Raw genomic sequence first — 16,432 nt, 5'->3', positions numbered from 1 at the left:
TTGTACGTTCGATGTTGAACTTGAGAAATAGTTCGCACGTAGCGGACGAGGAACTAACACAGTCGCGGCTCGTCGTACGCGTTCGGGAAGCCTGCTTTTTTACCCCTTCAGCTGGAGTAGCGATTTCCAAAATGGAGCCAGTCTATTTGTTTTACGTATCTTTTAATGAGGCGGCCTGAATAAGTAGTCACTAAGAATATGGCCCTGGACTATGTGCTAGCGAATTCGCAATTTGGATTCACCCCAATCGGTGTACACGTGTAGGAGTGTTATAATTCGGTATAACGTGCGTTATATAATATGTTCAGGAATTTGTAACGGTGTTGGAAATGTAGTTTATTATGAGCTACTAGGTATTGGATTCTGCTTTACTGTGTTTTTTAAAACTGCATTCAGCTAGTATATTAATTTTTTTTTTCTGCTTGTTTTGTTGGCTTGTTTGGTTGCATTGAGGATGAGGTTGCCGTTCTTCTACTTGTTGCTTGACATGTGAAATGTTTTATGAAAATTGTTCTCACAGCTTTTCAGCCACTTTTTCTCTGAAGCATGCTTTACAATCTATCTTATACCCTGTGTAATCAGCTTTCAGTGCACAGGAGAACACTACTATTGCCAACACAGTCGGTTCACTACGATGTGCTTGACACATTGGCAATCTTGAACGCAGGCTCATATCTGAGGCGAAGGAGCGAGAGGGACGCCAGCCAACAGCTCTACAGGTCAGCTACTGGGACCCAGTATCTCAACACGAATATGTAAGTGGCACTTGATTTTGTGCAGTGGACCATTGCAAAGCAGCTTTAAGCATTACATTCTCATCTCCAACGAAAATAGTAGCTTCGAAGGCCAAAATTTTAATACAGCATGATGCCTCTTATGTGTGGTACTTTCTGTATGCATCCAGACTCCTGTAAACATTGCCGTATCACATGGGAGTTTAGAAGGTTCTGGTGGTCATAAAACATAGCGCAGTTCAGTTTCATTTATTATTTTTATTCATTTTTATTTTTTACCACAAGCGCGATAAAAAAGTTAAAAAGAACATGCTAATTTGCGGAAAAGTTTCTTGCTTATGGTGACATTGATTTTTTAGTAGCTGTTTAATTGGGGACCAAAGCATTTGGTTCTATTAGTTTTTCTTGTGTATGAAGGTTCTGCAAATTGACTGAAATTTGATGTTGTTGGTAGCTGGTCCGTTATAGTACTGTAGAGTGTGCACAACTAAAGAGGACACTGTCAAAGAAAACACACAGTGCTTGTGTGTGTTGCCTTTGTCTCATTTACTGTATGCGCACTGCACCATCACAGTGAATGTTCCTTGGGATTTGAGTGTTTTTTGGTGTACAGTATATATTTAGGAACCTTTAAAATCAAGAAGACTGCAGTCTTACTTCCCCCACATGTTAAAGAAAAAAAAGGCAATTACTGTACAGTTCATCATGACTGCTCGGTCTTCTAACTTTCGTTTTTCTGAACTGCAGCAAGAAACCATCAGAGTCACGAACAGCCATACAACAAAGGATTGCATCTATCTCGTCACCCACAAGCTAGACAGTGTAAGTAGCTTGGATGCCAAGTTTCACAGTGGCAACTCACATTTTTCATCATTGTCATGGCCATACACAGTGTATGCATGCTCACTTGAACCTATTTAGAATATTTATTTAATAAAAAAATTCCAGCAGATCCCACGTGCTGCGGGAACCAATGTTTTGCGAAGCAATCTGCAAAGATCTGGCTATGGTACATTTACTGGGAGTGAAGTGTTGTGAGGCGGAACGATGCTTTTGTATAAATGGAGTGTGAATGACGCAGGCTTACCAGGCACATCGACTATGCCTTGGTGCCTGGAGGGTAGGTCATGGTGTGACATACTGTTGGCACTCGTGTTTGAGCGCAGATGTCTGTTTCATTGAGATGTACATGCTTCGGCGCTCTTATCGACGTGTCTGTCATAAGTGTCGCTCATTTCTGCATTTCCGTCTGGTCGAACAATGTAAGTGGCAGAGTACACATGTAATTCTTGGTACGTTGTTTTGAGAATGGACAGCCAACATAACGCAACTGCAGCCAACATTCGCCAGCACTAGTCATAATTATGCAACACTAGCCGACAACTAACCAAGGTTAGTCAGTTATGGGCAGTTAGTGAATATTATTCAGTACTGGCTCTCAGTTAGCCAACACTGGGCACCATTACACAACACCAGCCAATGGATGGCAAACCAGTGTTGGTCTTATGCTAATAAGTACGGTACATGCCATGGCATGCAAGTCAAAAGGATTACTTTTAAGGATTACTTTTCATTAATATGGCATGTAAGTCACGTCATTTATGTTATGATGCCACTCATATCAGGTTATCCCAGCTAAAGAAATGACTGTTGATTGTTATAAAGTCAGGCAAAGTGAAAAGCTTGTGTAAAAATCGCGTAGTTTATCAAGAAAACTTCTTTTTCTATCCTGTAATAAAGCAGAGTTTTGCTGCGCACAGGTGGGGCCTGTTTGCAGTGGTTCAACAAGCTGCTCAGGCTATGTGGTGGTGTTTACAAAAAGCACACAGTGGAAGTGTGCACTTCATTTTGAGGGGCTGCATGAAAGATAAGACAGCTATGGATGAGTTGGACCTGTTTGTAATCTTTCTGTGAGCACACCCTTGAGGAGTTCAGCTCATCTTTTCTACAGAAAGGGTGAAACTAGTAATGGCTGTGCAATTAGTTCACTGCAATCAAGGGGATGTTGTGGGCCCCCTAAACAAACATTTTGCTTTGTCGCTGATTGTGAGTATTTTGTTTTGCCTCTGCTGTAAGTGTTTCTCCGTAGTGGCCTAGTGCCTAAGGTGTTGCAATAATGCTAACTAAGCACAAGGGCATAGATTCAGTATAGGTGAAATGCAAAAATGCCCATGTAGTTAGTTAGAAATGGAAATTGACAACCACCGGTTTGTAGCACGAAGCCGCAAGGAAATCCGGGAGGTTGTCAATGTCCCTTTTTTACCCTTCTGCCACCTTTCGGGATTCCACAGAACTGATTCACAATAATGTGTCCATGTGCTTCGAATTATTGATAAATTCCCCCTCGCACTGCAAATTGTTGGCTTTCTGGTTAGTTCATTTGGTAGAGTGACCGCCCCAGAAAGGCGTTGGTCCTTGGTTCGATTCCCGGACCAGGGCGAATTTTTCAGCAACTAAGAACCTTTCTTTCAGAGATCCGTACAGATTTCCTTGTGGCTTCGTGCTATTAACGGGTGGTTTTCAATTTCCCTTTTTTAACCCTTCTGTCACCTTGCGGGATTCCGCAGCACTGATTTGTATTAGTTGGTTTAGGTGAACCTTAACAAACCCCAGGTGGTCTTATCTGGTGTCCCCTGCTGTAGCATGCCTCATCATATCGTGGTTTTGGCACTTTTAAAACCCAGAATTTCTATTTTCTCTGTAGCCTCGGAGAATGAATGCGCTGAATGTTTGGATTAATGATGCCCCCAACCCTGCTTGCAGGCATCTAATCCGGACGACTTCCAGCTTTGGGTCAAGACTGGAAAAGATGAAGCGCCCTACCCGCTCATAGGCCACGAGTTTCCCTACTGTATAAAAATGAACTTCGTTCGCGAGCTGCTTCAGAGTTCCAACCTAGATCTGTCCACGCTCTCAGACGTCATCACGGGTTGCAAGTGTGCCTTCATCCTCAGGAGGAACTACAACAAGTTCACGCTATCCGATGGTGAGCGTTTCTTTTTATTTACAGATAGGGCAGGTCCTCTTCAAGCCCACGCAGGAGTTTATACGAACAGACAATAAAGAGAAATGCTTTGAATAGCTTGACATAATTGTAAATGTAAAATAAGTAACCAGTACACAAATGGAAATAGTACAACAATGTGCTGTCGATATATTGTTGTTAATGCGTGAGAATATCACTCAAATCAAACTGCATTTCAATATGGGCCACGTACATCAAGAAAACTAATATATCTGCAATATGTTGAGCAAATGAATCCTCACTTGCTTCTTTCAAGGCTGCTGTTTTCAAGCAATCTTGCGAAGTGGAGGTCCAGTAAACAGCGTTTGGTTGTGAACCTCCCCCCGCCATTCTTGTTTATGTACATTTTCGTGAAGTTCTGAACCTGCCTTTGCAAGTTAAAGTTAAATTACTGTTTACATTGCCACGACTAGACTGCCAGTCTCCGAACTAGTATCGACAACCACACGAAAGTCTGAAGTACAGCCATCACAAGCACATAACACTGCCATTAATGAGAGAAAGGGGCGCTGCTCGCTTTCGGGGCACAACACAGAGGGGGATCGCACAACAGTGTTTGCCCTTGATTTAGTGCTGCACATTGGAGCCCTCGCCTTTTTGAGAGTTGTGCAGTTCCGGTCACACTTGACCCCAAGTGTTACTAGCCCCAGAAACCATGAATGAAACAATGCTTGCTAGTAAAAAGTGCATGCGTTAGTGACAAATACACTGTCGCCATTTGTGAAAGGGAACACACGAACGCGTGGCCTGCGCTCTGTGGCGGCTGCCTACAGCACCATCGAACAACAGCTAAAGAAATCACGCCCGCTTTTGGCGTCATCTATTGGCAAACAAAATAACAAGTCACTGCTGTTGGACAAGCACTGCTAGATATGCTCCCACTCTGGTCTCATAACGGGCATGCTTTCTTTAGCTGTCAGTTGATGATGCTGTAGGCAGGGGCCGCAGAGCACAGGCCACGCGTTCGCATGTTCCCTTTCATAAACCGCGACAGCGTACATTCGAAACTTGATGGAGCAATGTCCTACTCGCAGTAAAAAAGCTTCAATAAATCATAAACTAAAGCTGATGTTTTCTTTTTCAGCTATAAGAGATTGGAGATTACTTAACAGGCTCTTGAAGCAGCCCCAGAGGATGGCATCGTAGTTTCATACATTGGCATCAGATGAGGGAGTGCCATCCAAATTAGGTTTTGCAGAGCTAGCATCTAAAACAAACTCTTAGGTTTGGTTGTTCTCACATTACTGCAAGTTCTCATAATAAATATTTTGCACGTTTTCGCGTTTATCAGCTTATGTCGAGAACATCATATTCTTTTTGTAGCTGACAGTGTGGCCACTTTCTTTTCAGCGGAGAAACCAAAGAAACCTCGGCGTCCGACCCTCATCAACTGGCCGTTCAAGAAGCAGCCATCTTCGAAGCAGTCCTCTACAGACTCGGGCAGCATATCCCCGGTGGTCGGCAGCCTCTTTGGCCAGGATCTGAGCAAGGTTTCTCCGAATGGGTCTCTACCCAAACCTGTCATGGTACGCAATTATTGAGGACTTGTACAAACGATGCTGACTATGGACAGCCATTTAGGCCTCACCATTCTCACGACATTGTCGCCATTGGTGTCAGACACTTTATTAACGTAGCACCTGTGACAGTAGCTTAGTCGCTACATTGCTCAGTGCCAGCTTTGGCAGTTGGACTTCAATGAAAGAGGTAATATGCAACAACTCGTGTACTTTTATTTACTAGTTCCTTGTTAAAATGGTCAAAATTAATTGGGAGCCGCTAACTGAGAAAGGTGTCAACATAAGGTTATGTGTTCTAATATTATGGTAGCCTTTGCGAGAAGTAGGTCAAAAATCTTTTGTAATCATTGATTTTGTAATCTTTTGTAAAAGTCATTTGTAATCTCTTTCGAGGTTGCATTAGATGTCTTTTTGGCTTTTTATGTGAGGCTGCCAAGTGCATACAGTGGCTAACTGGCTGAGACATATTAGTGCACGTAATAAAATGATGAACACAAGAAAGATGACGAAGACAAGCAGTTCTTTTAGAATAGAATAACAGAGCTGAGCTAGTTGGTAGGTATTCATGTTAGAGAGTGCGTGCAAACACGGACACAAGAGAGAAGTCAAGACACCACAAATTCCATTTGTGGTGTCTTGACTTCTTTCTTGTGTCCGTGTTTGCACGCCCTGTCTAACATTTTTTCGAATACGCTGGCTAGTTTGCTTAAGCATATTTGTAAGTGTGCTTGCGCGTAGTGTTAACACAGCTGAGCCTTGACTGGCCTGGCAGGCCTGAGTGCAAGGCCAGAGGACTCAATCAGCAAAATAAATAAATTAATGATGGCAAGTCTCCTTCCTGAACTCTGCATTGAGTGTTAAAGGGACACTAAAGGCAAATAACAATTTATGTCAGAGGGAAAGCCCAATGTATGACAACTTCTAAAACGGCAATATTATCAACAGCAGGGCCCTACTTACCGAGAAATTAAGCTAAATGTATCACATGATGAGCGCCACGAGTGGGACATTTTCGAAGTGATCCCGATGACGTATGGAAGTCGGCCTACAATAAATCACTAGTAATCAAACTAGCAGCAGTAAAAAAAGAACATTCCGAGCATCAAAAGACGTAATAAAATGCTGTTTGTTCTTTTCCGTTTGATTCATGGAAAAAAGAACCTCTGTGGCGTTGCCATGGGGAACGGCGCGCGTGGTTCAAAGGTTCCGTTTTCGCCGAACTGCGCCTCGCCCGTCTCAGTGGTAGTTTCAGGATCGCGAACTGCCGTGCGTGTTTTGCGTGCTCGTGAAAGTCGCTCTGACAGAAAGTTCGACAAAATGCCGCATGCGTGTGATATTGCCGGATGCCCGAATGGTGCACAACGCCAGTGCTGCAGCAAGGAAACCGGTGTGTCTTTTCACTGGGTGCCGCGGAATGAACCCTTACGCTCGAAGTGGCTTAGTGTCATGCCATTGCGCCAGTGTGCTAAACAATCAAAACCTCTGCGTGTGTGCTCGCTGCACTTTCGAACTGAGGATTACGAGACCAACCGCAACTTGGTGAAGGCTTTGAATGTGCCCATCCGAGCAAGTCTTTGCTGCAGCGCCGTTGTTGCTACTGTGGGTCCCGCTACTTCCGCTCGGCTGCTACTAGTGTCGACGGCCGCGCAGTAAAAGCGGGAAACGTTGGGCATGGCAGCAGTGACCTATGAAAGTTGTATTTTCAGGCGGGAGATTTGAAGTGCGCTAACGCGATGCGGACCACTAAAAACGTGATTTTATTTCAAAATAAGCACTTCCTTGGCACAAAAGCAGCACTACGAGGTTTCTGGACCGCTATTTCAACAATCAACGTCGACTTAATATTTGCCTTTAGTGTCCCTTTAAGACTGCACACATCGCACAGCAAGCTGACCATATGCAGGTGGATTTGTCTGAGTAGAAACGTCATATTGAAAATTTTCATATTACATTAAATTTAACAAGTACCATGGGGACAAAATGTGACATGTGTTGTGTGGTCGCTGGGCACGGTGTACATGTGGCTTCACTTTCCCGTAAGGTTGCTAAAGCACACGGTGAGATGAGAGACGTGGCATGCATCTGGTTTCAAAACACTGTGGTCCTTTGGACAATGCAGCAGCGGGACGTCACATTTATTTATTTATTTATTTATTTATTTTTACATACTGCAGCCCAATTAGGGCTATTGCAGGAGTGGGTTTTCTGTACATCAGCACACACAAGAATACACTCTTAATAAACAAATTGCAAATAAATACATTCATGCAAATACAAATACAAATTACAACTCTTAATGAACAAATCGCGAATCAATACATTCATGTAAGAAATTTTCTAAAGGCAATGATCTAGTTGAACCAGGCAATAGATTCCATTTTTCTATAGTGTGCGGAAAGAAGCTGAATTTAAAAAGGTTAGTACGTGGATGGAACGGTGTCAGGTTGAGTGTGTGGCTATTCCTTGTGGGTTTAAGTTTATCAGGAGACAGATATTCGTTAGTTAATGTGTAGCGTGGGGTATTAACAAGAATATGGAGCAACTTTAAGCATTCGAGATCGCGTCGCTCGGACAAGGTTTGTAGACCTAGCGTAGCAAGGTGAGAGGAGGGCGAGAAATTCCAGTCGTAACGGCGGAAAATGAAACGGATGGCTTTCTTCTGAACGGATTCTAATGTGGTGATGTCCGATTTTTTATGAGGGTTCCATACGGGGCAGGCATATTCGAGGATGGGACGAATGAGCGATTTATACGTTAGCAATTTTGTTTCGCGTGGAGCATCTTTTAATGTACGATTTAGGTAGCCCAGTTTCTTTAAAGCTTTATTGCAAGTGTATTCGATATGTTTAGACCAAGACATATTGGGTGTGAAGATGAGGCCTAAGTACTTATAATCGGACACACGTGACAGAGAGGAGCCATTGAAAGAGTAATCGAACAAAGAAACGGAGCTGCGTTTACAGAAGGAAAGAGCGACTGTTTTAACAAAGTTTATGTTCATTTGCCATGTGGCGCACCATCTGCAAAACTGTGCAAAACAATCATTAAGTAAAATGTGGTCATCATTAGTATTAATTACATTATATAGTACACAGTCATCAGCGTAAAGGCGGATTTTCGCAGACACATAATTGGGCAAATCATTTATGTACAATAAAAACAAAAGTGGTCCCAGGACCGAACCTTGGGGGACACAGACATAGACACAGACATTGCCAAATTGGCAGTCACTCTTCGTTGCAGGGGCTTTGAGGCAGCTATATTAACAAGAAATTACGAGTTAAAATTTTGGGGAGCACCCATTCCCTCTGTTCTCATTTACAGTGAGCAACATTGTATCGATGACCCCATGAAGTTGTTCATCACTGCTGGAAAAACAAACTTGTGATGTGAGAACGTTACTTGAGAGAAAACAGTGCAGTTGTTGCATGCTTGTCCTGATCCCCGATTTGCTCATACTCTGCAGGCACTGCTGCGACAACTGTTCTTGCGGGGCCCGTTCACTTACGGAATATTCCGAAAGTCTGGGAACGTTCGCTCCAAGCGTGAGCTCCAAGCGAGGCTGGAAGAAGATCCAGACTTCAACTTGTCCGACATGCCCATTCATGTCGTCGCCGCTGTATTCAAGGTAATTCATTGCTTTCCTTAACACAACTTTATTTAATAGACTAATATAATGGCTAAGTTGCACTGACACCAAATGTGCCCTCATCTTCCTTTGTTTCGGCAGGTGACTCGCTCGATAAATGTATGCTCACCGTACCCTTTGATGAAGGCTTTAAGTCGGATGTGCTGTTAAAGGGTCATGAATCACTTTTCCAAGTAATGATCTAATGACCTCAGTATCGGAGTTTACTGCCTCCCGAATCGATTGCCGCAAAAATTTCTCGAATCTGTCAAGAATGAGCGGAGTTACGGGGTTTGGACGCACGCTCACAGCGCTTTCTCTCTTTTCTCGTGCCGACGAGCGCACTGGAAGCTACACGGGGAGGGATGGTACGGGGGAAAGAAGTTACGTCAGCGCGCGTCATGAAACGCAATTGCTCTCCCGCTGTGATTCGCGTGCGCGAGCGCGGCTACCGTGTACCGAGGAGTGCAACGCCGGCAAGTGGCGGCACCCCGTGGCAAGAAGCGCATCTGATCCGAACACCGCTCTCGATTTACGTCGGCTATCGACCAATGAGGATGCTATGTCTTTTGCGACTCGGCGATGCAGATCGCGACGTCAATTGGCAGACACCCCGCCCACCGACGAGAGTGAGAACCGGCCTCTGTTTGAAAAGAGGGTGCCTCAGAAAACAGCAACTTCGCGTTCCGCTTGTAGCCTTTACGCGGCGCGCACGACTGCAATATTTGGCTGAGCAGTTCATAGCCGTGTCAGCTTTCCGCAGGACGCGTTTTTTCAACAAGCCCAAGGGGTGCTTCATGACCCCTTTAAGGTTGCACGATAAAACACCGAGATTCTCTGCATATTTCTTGGCATGAAGTGTTTCGAGTGGTAATTTTGATGAGGTGTTTTTTAATACATGCAATCTATGTTTTGTTCTTATGTGGACCATGGGCCTGAGATGTATTATTTGTGCCGTTGTGGTGCAAGGTAGTGCCTTACGTCTCATGCCTCGTCTTGACGACTGCAGCGTAAAATGTTTGCGATATCACATTTGACAGTTTCCCAGTGTCCTGCATTGGTGCGTTGATGACAGTGCACATTCAGAATTGTTCTTTGCTGTGTATATAATGCCTACAGTGCACCACTAGTTCAAGCAGATGATGCGAAATTGATACAAGGGTGTCATTCCGTTAATGAAAGACATATAACACCATTTGTTATTTGAATTGACTAGGACATAAGAGGATTGGGGGTGGGTGGGGGGAGGTGGTGGAAAAGAATGTGTAGCCTTGTTGGTCTGCCTACCTTGCCATTTTTGTGCTTGTCTCCATGCAGAGGCCTTGGGTAGTATTACATATATAGCTACATTCTTTTCTGGTCATTAAGATAAACACATTATTGAAAATCAGGACAGCACCTGAAACACTTGGTACATATTTCTCTTCTGTCCATCTTGCACAAAGCACATCTGACTACTGTAACAGATATGCAAATTACTTGCAAATGTACAGGCAGTCTACAAAACAAAAATATGTTCAATGTTGTTGCAAATGTGCACAGTGTATAGACAGTTTTCATGCTGTGTGCATGTTTTATGTAGTGAGAAGGACTTAAATTTCAGTGTTCTGCTTTGAGAAGCCTGCCTGGAATGTGGTGTATAGGTGTACGTTTAAAAAAATGCATGTTCTATCTGCAGGAGTTCTTGGGTTGCCTACCAGACTGCTTGCTCCAGCGGTGCTTGTACTCAGAGTGGCTCAAAGTCCTGCGTGTGGAGCCCCAGTGGAAAAAAAGGGACTACACGATCAGGTAACAAACAGTTGAGCTTGCAAAAAGAGCTGTAAGGCTGTAGCTTTGTGAAAAAATATTTATTCAGATCAGGCTTGCAAGTAATTTTGTACTGTGCCAGTCATTTCGACACCTAAATCTCACTGCATATTGCAGCCTTTTGAAGAGGCTTCCGCCAGCCCATGTCGAGTTGCTGCGCCACTTCCTATGCGTCCTTTGGCACATCAACAACCGTAGCAAGGAAAACAAGATGCCCTCGTCCAACCTGGCCGTGTGCATTGGACCCAGCCTGCTGAGCCCGAAGTTTGTTGACAGCTACCACTCGCCCACCCTGCAGTCAGAGGTTGGTTCATCCTTGTTACACTATAACCTCATAACAGTCGCATCTGACACGAAAATAACTTCGTTATATCCAAAAACTCATTATAAACATCATTCATAACACTGTATCTATGACAGGACTGTTCTTCGTTTACTTCATTATAACCGATAATTCGTTATATCCCTGTTCATTATATCGAGGTTTGATTATGTAACGTCAGAGATCGGGCTAATTTGCTATTAAATGAACAAACTTATCAGTGTGAAAACAACGAACGCAACAGAGCACAACTTGTGTGTTTGTGATTTCCCCTCTGTATTCGTCTCTATTTTCACGCTACATCAATATGTTGTATTTTAAGCGAGTATTGTTGACGTCACAGATATGTTTGTGGGGTGTACACAATACTACGACTGGCGGCCAATAGGCGCTATGGTGCCTAGCCCCCCATTTGCCCTGTAGTCAGCTTGCTTTTAGGGTGGTTCTGGCTGCTTACGCCAGAGGCATTTGAAGTACCATAGCAAGAAATCCTTCTTTTTTTTCCCACACTCACAAATGAAGATTTGGCTGTCAGGGGTCCTTTAAAAGCTTTATCTTTCTGCACAATGTTAATATGAGCATCACCGAGTGCTCACAAAATCTAACCAGTTTTTGATTGTGTGTACTTTAACTTAAGATTTTAAGATTTCTCAAAATGTTTTGTGAATGCTGAAAACGAATGCGACCTGATACTCATTTTGCCCCCATTAACAAAAACGTCCAAACAAATATTTACAGATTCAGAGAAGAAAATTTGGTTGAGTGTTTGGTATAATGAAAACGCCAGACGCCCCATCCAACCATTTGATGTCTTAATGACAAGAGATTCATGTAGTAGAGGCATTTATACTCGTTATAATGTGCACCTTGAAATTAGTGCGATTTGCTGACCCATGGTGGCCAAGCGCCGTGTGCTTTTTATTTATGCTGCTGAGCATTGTTTGCAACATGTTCACAAGAAACTCTGTTTTTGGCACATATAGTGTTGGTTTTTGCAAGGCTCAGGTTCTGTAAGCATTGGTTTGCCATTGCGCAACGTTGATTGTTAGTCAAACTACAACAAGCATGAGAAATGAAGTGTGCGCACATGTAACGTGCATTCCAACATATCACCAAGAGTGATATCCTTGTGGCACTAATTTCTATACAGCAACTTACTGGTACTTCACAAATTACCCTCAAACACCTCTACTTCTCATTACGCAAGTACGCTTTTCTAACTGTTCTGTGTATTCCTTCTTTTTTTCTTTCCTTGCAGATCTCTGAGCAAGTGCCTCAGCTGGTAGAGTATCTGATTGAGAACAGTGTGGACATTTTCGGCAAGGACCTGCTTACGCTGTTTGGAGAGCCTCCACAGAAGGACCCCTCAATTCAAGACTCTGGAGCAGAGGAGTCTGACAGCCCACACAGCTTGCAAGAAAGTGGAAGTGAGTGGTTGTTGTATTTGCCTATAAGCACTTTTGCCTCCCTGTATGGTCGGAATGCACTACTTTTCGCGAGTCTCATCACTTGTGAGCCCTGCGATTACCTCTGTACTTCCATCATGCAGTCTAGTCCCATTACATTGACCCTTGCAGGACTGCAAGACTTTGTACGTTTGCCTCACTAAAATGTTCTTAAACCTTTGAGATGCTATGTACACAATTGTGTACACCACTTGTTTTTGCTAGTTGTGTCGACTAGGGGCTGTGAAAGAGCAAGATACATTGAGCTTTGGATGAATTGAACCTCCTGCATAATAAATTTGTCTTCGTTTAACTTCATTTTGCAGTGTACTGTGGCATATGGTCACTTTGCTGAAGACACTAGCATGCAGCTACTGACGGCGCTTACTGACGCTCCCACGTTTAAATGTACATATATACCCTATAAAGTGGACGGGGGGATGGCCGCCGCGGTAGCTCAGTTGGTAGAGCATCGGACGCGTTATTCGAAGGTCGCAGGTTCGGTCCCTGCCCGCGGCAAGCTATCTTTTCGTCCACTTTTCTTTCTTCACATTTACCTTACATTTACTACTAAAAACATCCCCTATACTTTCCTTGGCAATATTGTCTGTTAGTTCTCATTAATATTGTGTATAACAAAGAAAACGAGCCCTTGAAATTAACACTTCTTTCCAGCATGTTAGAAGAGTCATTCGATGTTCCACTTCCCGCAAGCCACGTCAAAACAATTTTTCTTTGATCACAATGGACGTAACCAAAAACGAATTTGCACTATATTTCTAGCCTTAGATTTGATTCTACTTATGCAGAAACAGAGCACGAATGGCTTGAGAATCAATAGATATTTAATGACAGTTTGATTAGAATTACTATAAAAGGCATAAATGAGAGTATTATGACATACTATTTATTGCCATATAATATCGAGTGCCTTGAACTAACGTTGTATCGATTTGATGTATTTACGGATAGTTCTTCATAGGTGGCGTCTGAAAGGGTTAAGAGCCCTGTATGGTTGAATTTTTGCTGCTTTTGATGGTTGTCGTCATGACATCAACTCTTGCAGCTGCTGGAGCTGTCCACAGACTGCACTTACATGAAAGCAGTCTTGTAAAGTTGTGTGCTTGTGTTATGCCAGTTTAACAGTAGGAATCCAGAAGTGGGCACCGATGGAAGATCTTTGATTGCTTTGTAAATGTGTCTCCGACTTTTTTCTGAAGCCCTTTGTTTCTATTTAATATTCACATTTGTCGACTTAATTTTTACCATCCATACCACGATATCGTATGTGTAAGGCCCCACACTTGAGTGCCGTGCCGCCCATCTGACAGTGCTGTTATTTTGTTTGCTTCTAGGTGCCTTCCGAAGAGATGACTCTTCAATCGACAGTCTTGAAAGGGCCCTCATGGAGGATTCTAGTCCCAAGTTGCCAAACAGGACCAAAGTGTCGTTGACCAATCTCAGCAGGGATTCTGGTCTCACCCTCAGCGACACTCAGCTGTACACCCCCGAAGATGATGTCGAAATGGAGAACACAAATTCTGCGCTTCAGGGCATGACGAAGAGCGTGCCACACTTAGAAGCCGTCGGCGTGCAAGAGTCCACCTACAGTCGGAGCAACGGCGTTAGCATTGACGGCTCCTGCAACGATGTAGTTCGGCGCCGAAAGTGTGGCGGGGAAGCACCAAAGCACTCCCGGCACCAGACTATCTCGTCTGCCGGTTTTTACGCTCGCTCGTCTCCAGTCTCAAGAGACGCCCGGTCTCAACTGCTTCAGTATTCCAAGTCGTGCAACTATCGCGAAAACGACCACCCTGCTGAGGAAGACACTGTCATGGGAAACGACCCCCTCGTCCGCTGGCGCAAAAGCCGTGCACGTCAGCAGCGAGCCAATGCCATGCAGTCAGCAATGGATGTGAGCAGGCCATGCAGCAACCTCATCAGGAGCGCCTCCGAGGAAAGCCTGCTGCAGAAGTATATGGGTGAAGAGCAACCAAAGCGACGGCCCCAACACTGTAAAGGCAAGGCCCCCAGACCCCCAATGGAAAGTACTAACTGGGAGAGAACAAAGAAGTTTGACACTCCCGCAGCCACACCTGACAGGCACGCACTGTGGTTTGCCAATCAGATGCACAGTGTTGACTGGAAGCGCAGTCAGTCCACCTCGAAGATAGACGAGATCGATCATATCCAGGATGGGCCGATAAACAAGAGCATGGGACAGGAGGGTTGCCAGCCTGTGAGCAGCACCATGACACCGAGGCAACATGACATTACAGTGAAGGTGAAGGCAGACTCTCTGGCAAGCGTCCATACGCCACCTCGCGTGAACAGTGTGTGCAGCTCTTCTTCCGAAGGAAGCCAGAGATCTCACCGGTCGCACGAGTCGACCCATTCAGGGCGATCGCAAGCCTCAAACCGTTCGCGAACGAGTCCCTGCCGGCGCCAATCTCCCAACTGTACCATAGCTGCGGTCCACCGGTCAGCGAGCAGCAAGCCCATGGAGCCTCCCAGTTATCAAGAAGCCATGACACGCCGCACCCTGCTCCGGAGATCACAGGCAATCTCTCAGGCCGACGACACATTGCTCGAGGAACCTCAAACGGAACCTGTGTCTCTAAGTTGCAAAGCTCTGCAGCTGTACGAGGAATCCTTGAGGATATACAATGAGCAGCTGGATGTCGCGAGCGACACTCATCATGCCATTCTTGTCAAAGTGGATAGTAGTGATGAAGGCATATCCGAAAGCCCACCGCCCCCTCTGCCACCCAAGCCCCACCAGCCAGTGCACCGCACTGCCAGCGACGGCACTGGCATTCGTCTCAGGCACCATCCTCCGGTTCATGTGAAGGATTCTCAGCTTGTGAATCGCGGGAAGTGTGTTGTAGTGTCCTCGTTTCATGACCGCTGCCAGCCACAGTCATTATACGACTTTCCCAAGGAAATCAGCTGGAGTGTAGCTCAGCTGAGGAGCATCTTCAGCCAGCAAACCTCGGTGGGAAAAGATGGAAGTACGGGCAGCAACAGCGGCCTGTCAGACTCTGCCTGCTCCAGCGAGCGTGAAGGGCCCCACGGTGTATTATCGAGTCACCTACGGACAGAGTCAGTGAGCAGCAGCACAGGTGGTGAAGAGTCTTATGTGTAAATATGAGCAGAGAGAATTTTCTTGTTCTTAAGCCATTCGTGCCTGTTTTGCTGTAACCGAGACAATAGTAATTGTGCAATCTGTCTCTGCTGCCAACACTGTTGCCCTCTAATCACAGGTATGCTGCATATGAACTCTGAGTTCCTTTGACTGAGAACCTTCAGAGTTCTTTTGGAAACTCATGCTCTCATGTATTTAACTATTCACCAACTTTGCATGATGAACTTCTGTATATGTGCCAAATAGCCTGCTGAGAAGCTTACGAGATCTGTATAGGTTATTGTTGTCCAGTGTTCTGTGTTGTTTCATGCTGTTTAATTCGTTTCTAGCATGATTATGATCTGTATAGGCAGTGTATTGTTCCTTCTAGAGCTCATTCACTGTTGTGAACTGTATATAATTGTAACATGGCATTGTGCAGTAATGTATGTGCTCCGTGAGGCATGCAGGGGCAAAAATTTGCCCTAAACGCGATTTGTGACAGGTGCTTGTCACAGCTCACCTAGACCATTGTATTTATGGCCTGTTTGTGTACAACAGTGGCTGAAAAGATGGTATTGTAGATATTTTGATAACAGCAATAAACATTGTACATGCAATATAAAATCATGTTCTTGCGATTATACTATCATGGACTGCTTGTGGTTATGCTGCAGGCAAACTTATTGCTTGCTGTGTTTTCAGCAGTCCAACATTTTTTAACCTACTGCGCTCATATTTTATGGTGGTACTTTTGTCTCCAAGGCCACTCTTGAGTGAAGTGCAAGATCAGTATGAAGTGATTACTTTTCCTCTAAAGTGTTGTCT

General features: G+C 44.5%; 1 protein-coding gene across 3 annotated transcripts in view; it reads left to right on the top strand.

The window, feature by feature from the left end:
* Nucleotides 1-16,231, top strand: part of LOC119396251 (rho GTPase-activating protein 20) — a 666,225-nt gene extending 649,994 nt beyond the window's left edge. For all 3 annotated transcript variants that reach the window (XM_037663375.2, XM_049417017.1, XM_049417018.1), the window contains 9 exons: nucleotides 668-755; nucleotides 1,482-1,556; nucleotides 3,498-3,720; nucleotides 5,110-5,285; nucleotides 8,746-8,907; nucleotides 10,586-10,695; nucleotides 10,831-11,017; nucleotides 12,294-12,462; nucleotides 13,836-16,231. In XM_037663375.2, coding sequence (XP_037519303.1) covers nucleotides 668-755; nucleotides 1,482-1,556; nucleotides 3,498-3,720; nucleotides 5,110-5,285; nucleotides 8,746-8,907; nucleotides 10,586-10,695; nucleotides 10,831-11,017; nucleotides 12,294-12,462; nucleotides 13,836-15,625 — 2,980 coding nt within the window. In that variant the 3' untranslated portion in view covers nucleotides 15,626-16,231. The remainder of the gene's footprint in view (nucleotides 1-667; nucleotides 756-1,481; nucleotides 1,557-3,497; nucleotides 3,721-5,109; nucleotides 5,286-8,745; nucleotides 8,908-10,585; nucleotides 10,696-10,830; nucleotides 11,018-12,293; nucleotides 12,463-13,835) is intronic.
* The last annotated feature ends 201 nt before the right edge of the window (nucleotides 16,232-16,432 follow it).

Source organism: Rhipicephalus sanguineus, chromosome 6 (assembly GCF_013339695.2).
Source record: "Rhipicephalus sanguineus isolate Rsan-2018 chromosome 6, BIME_Rsan_1.4, whole genome shotgun sequence".
NCBI classification, from domain to species: Eukaryota; Metazoa; Arthropoda; class Arachnida; order Ixodida; family Ixodidae; genus Rhipicephalus; species Rhipicephalus sanguineus.
This window is presented reverse-complemented; position numbering and strand designations above follow the sequence as displayed.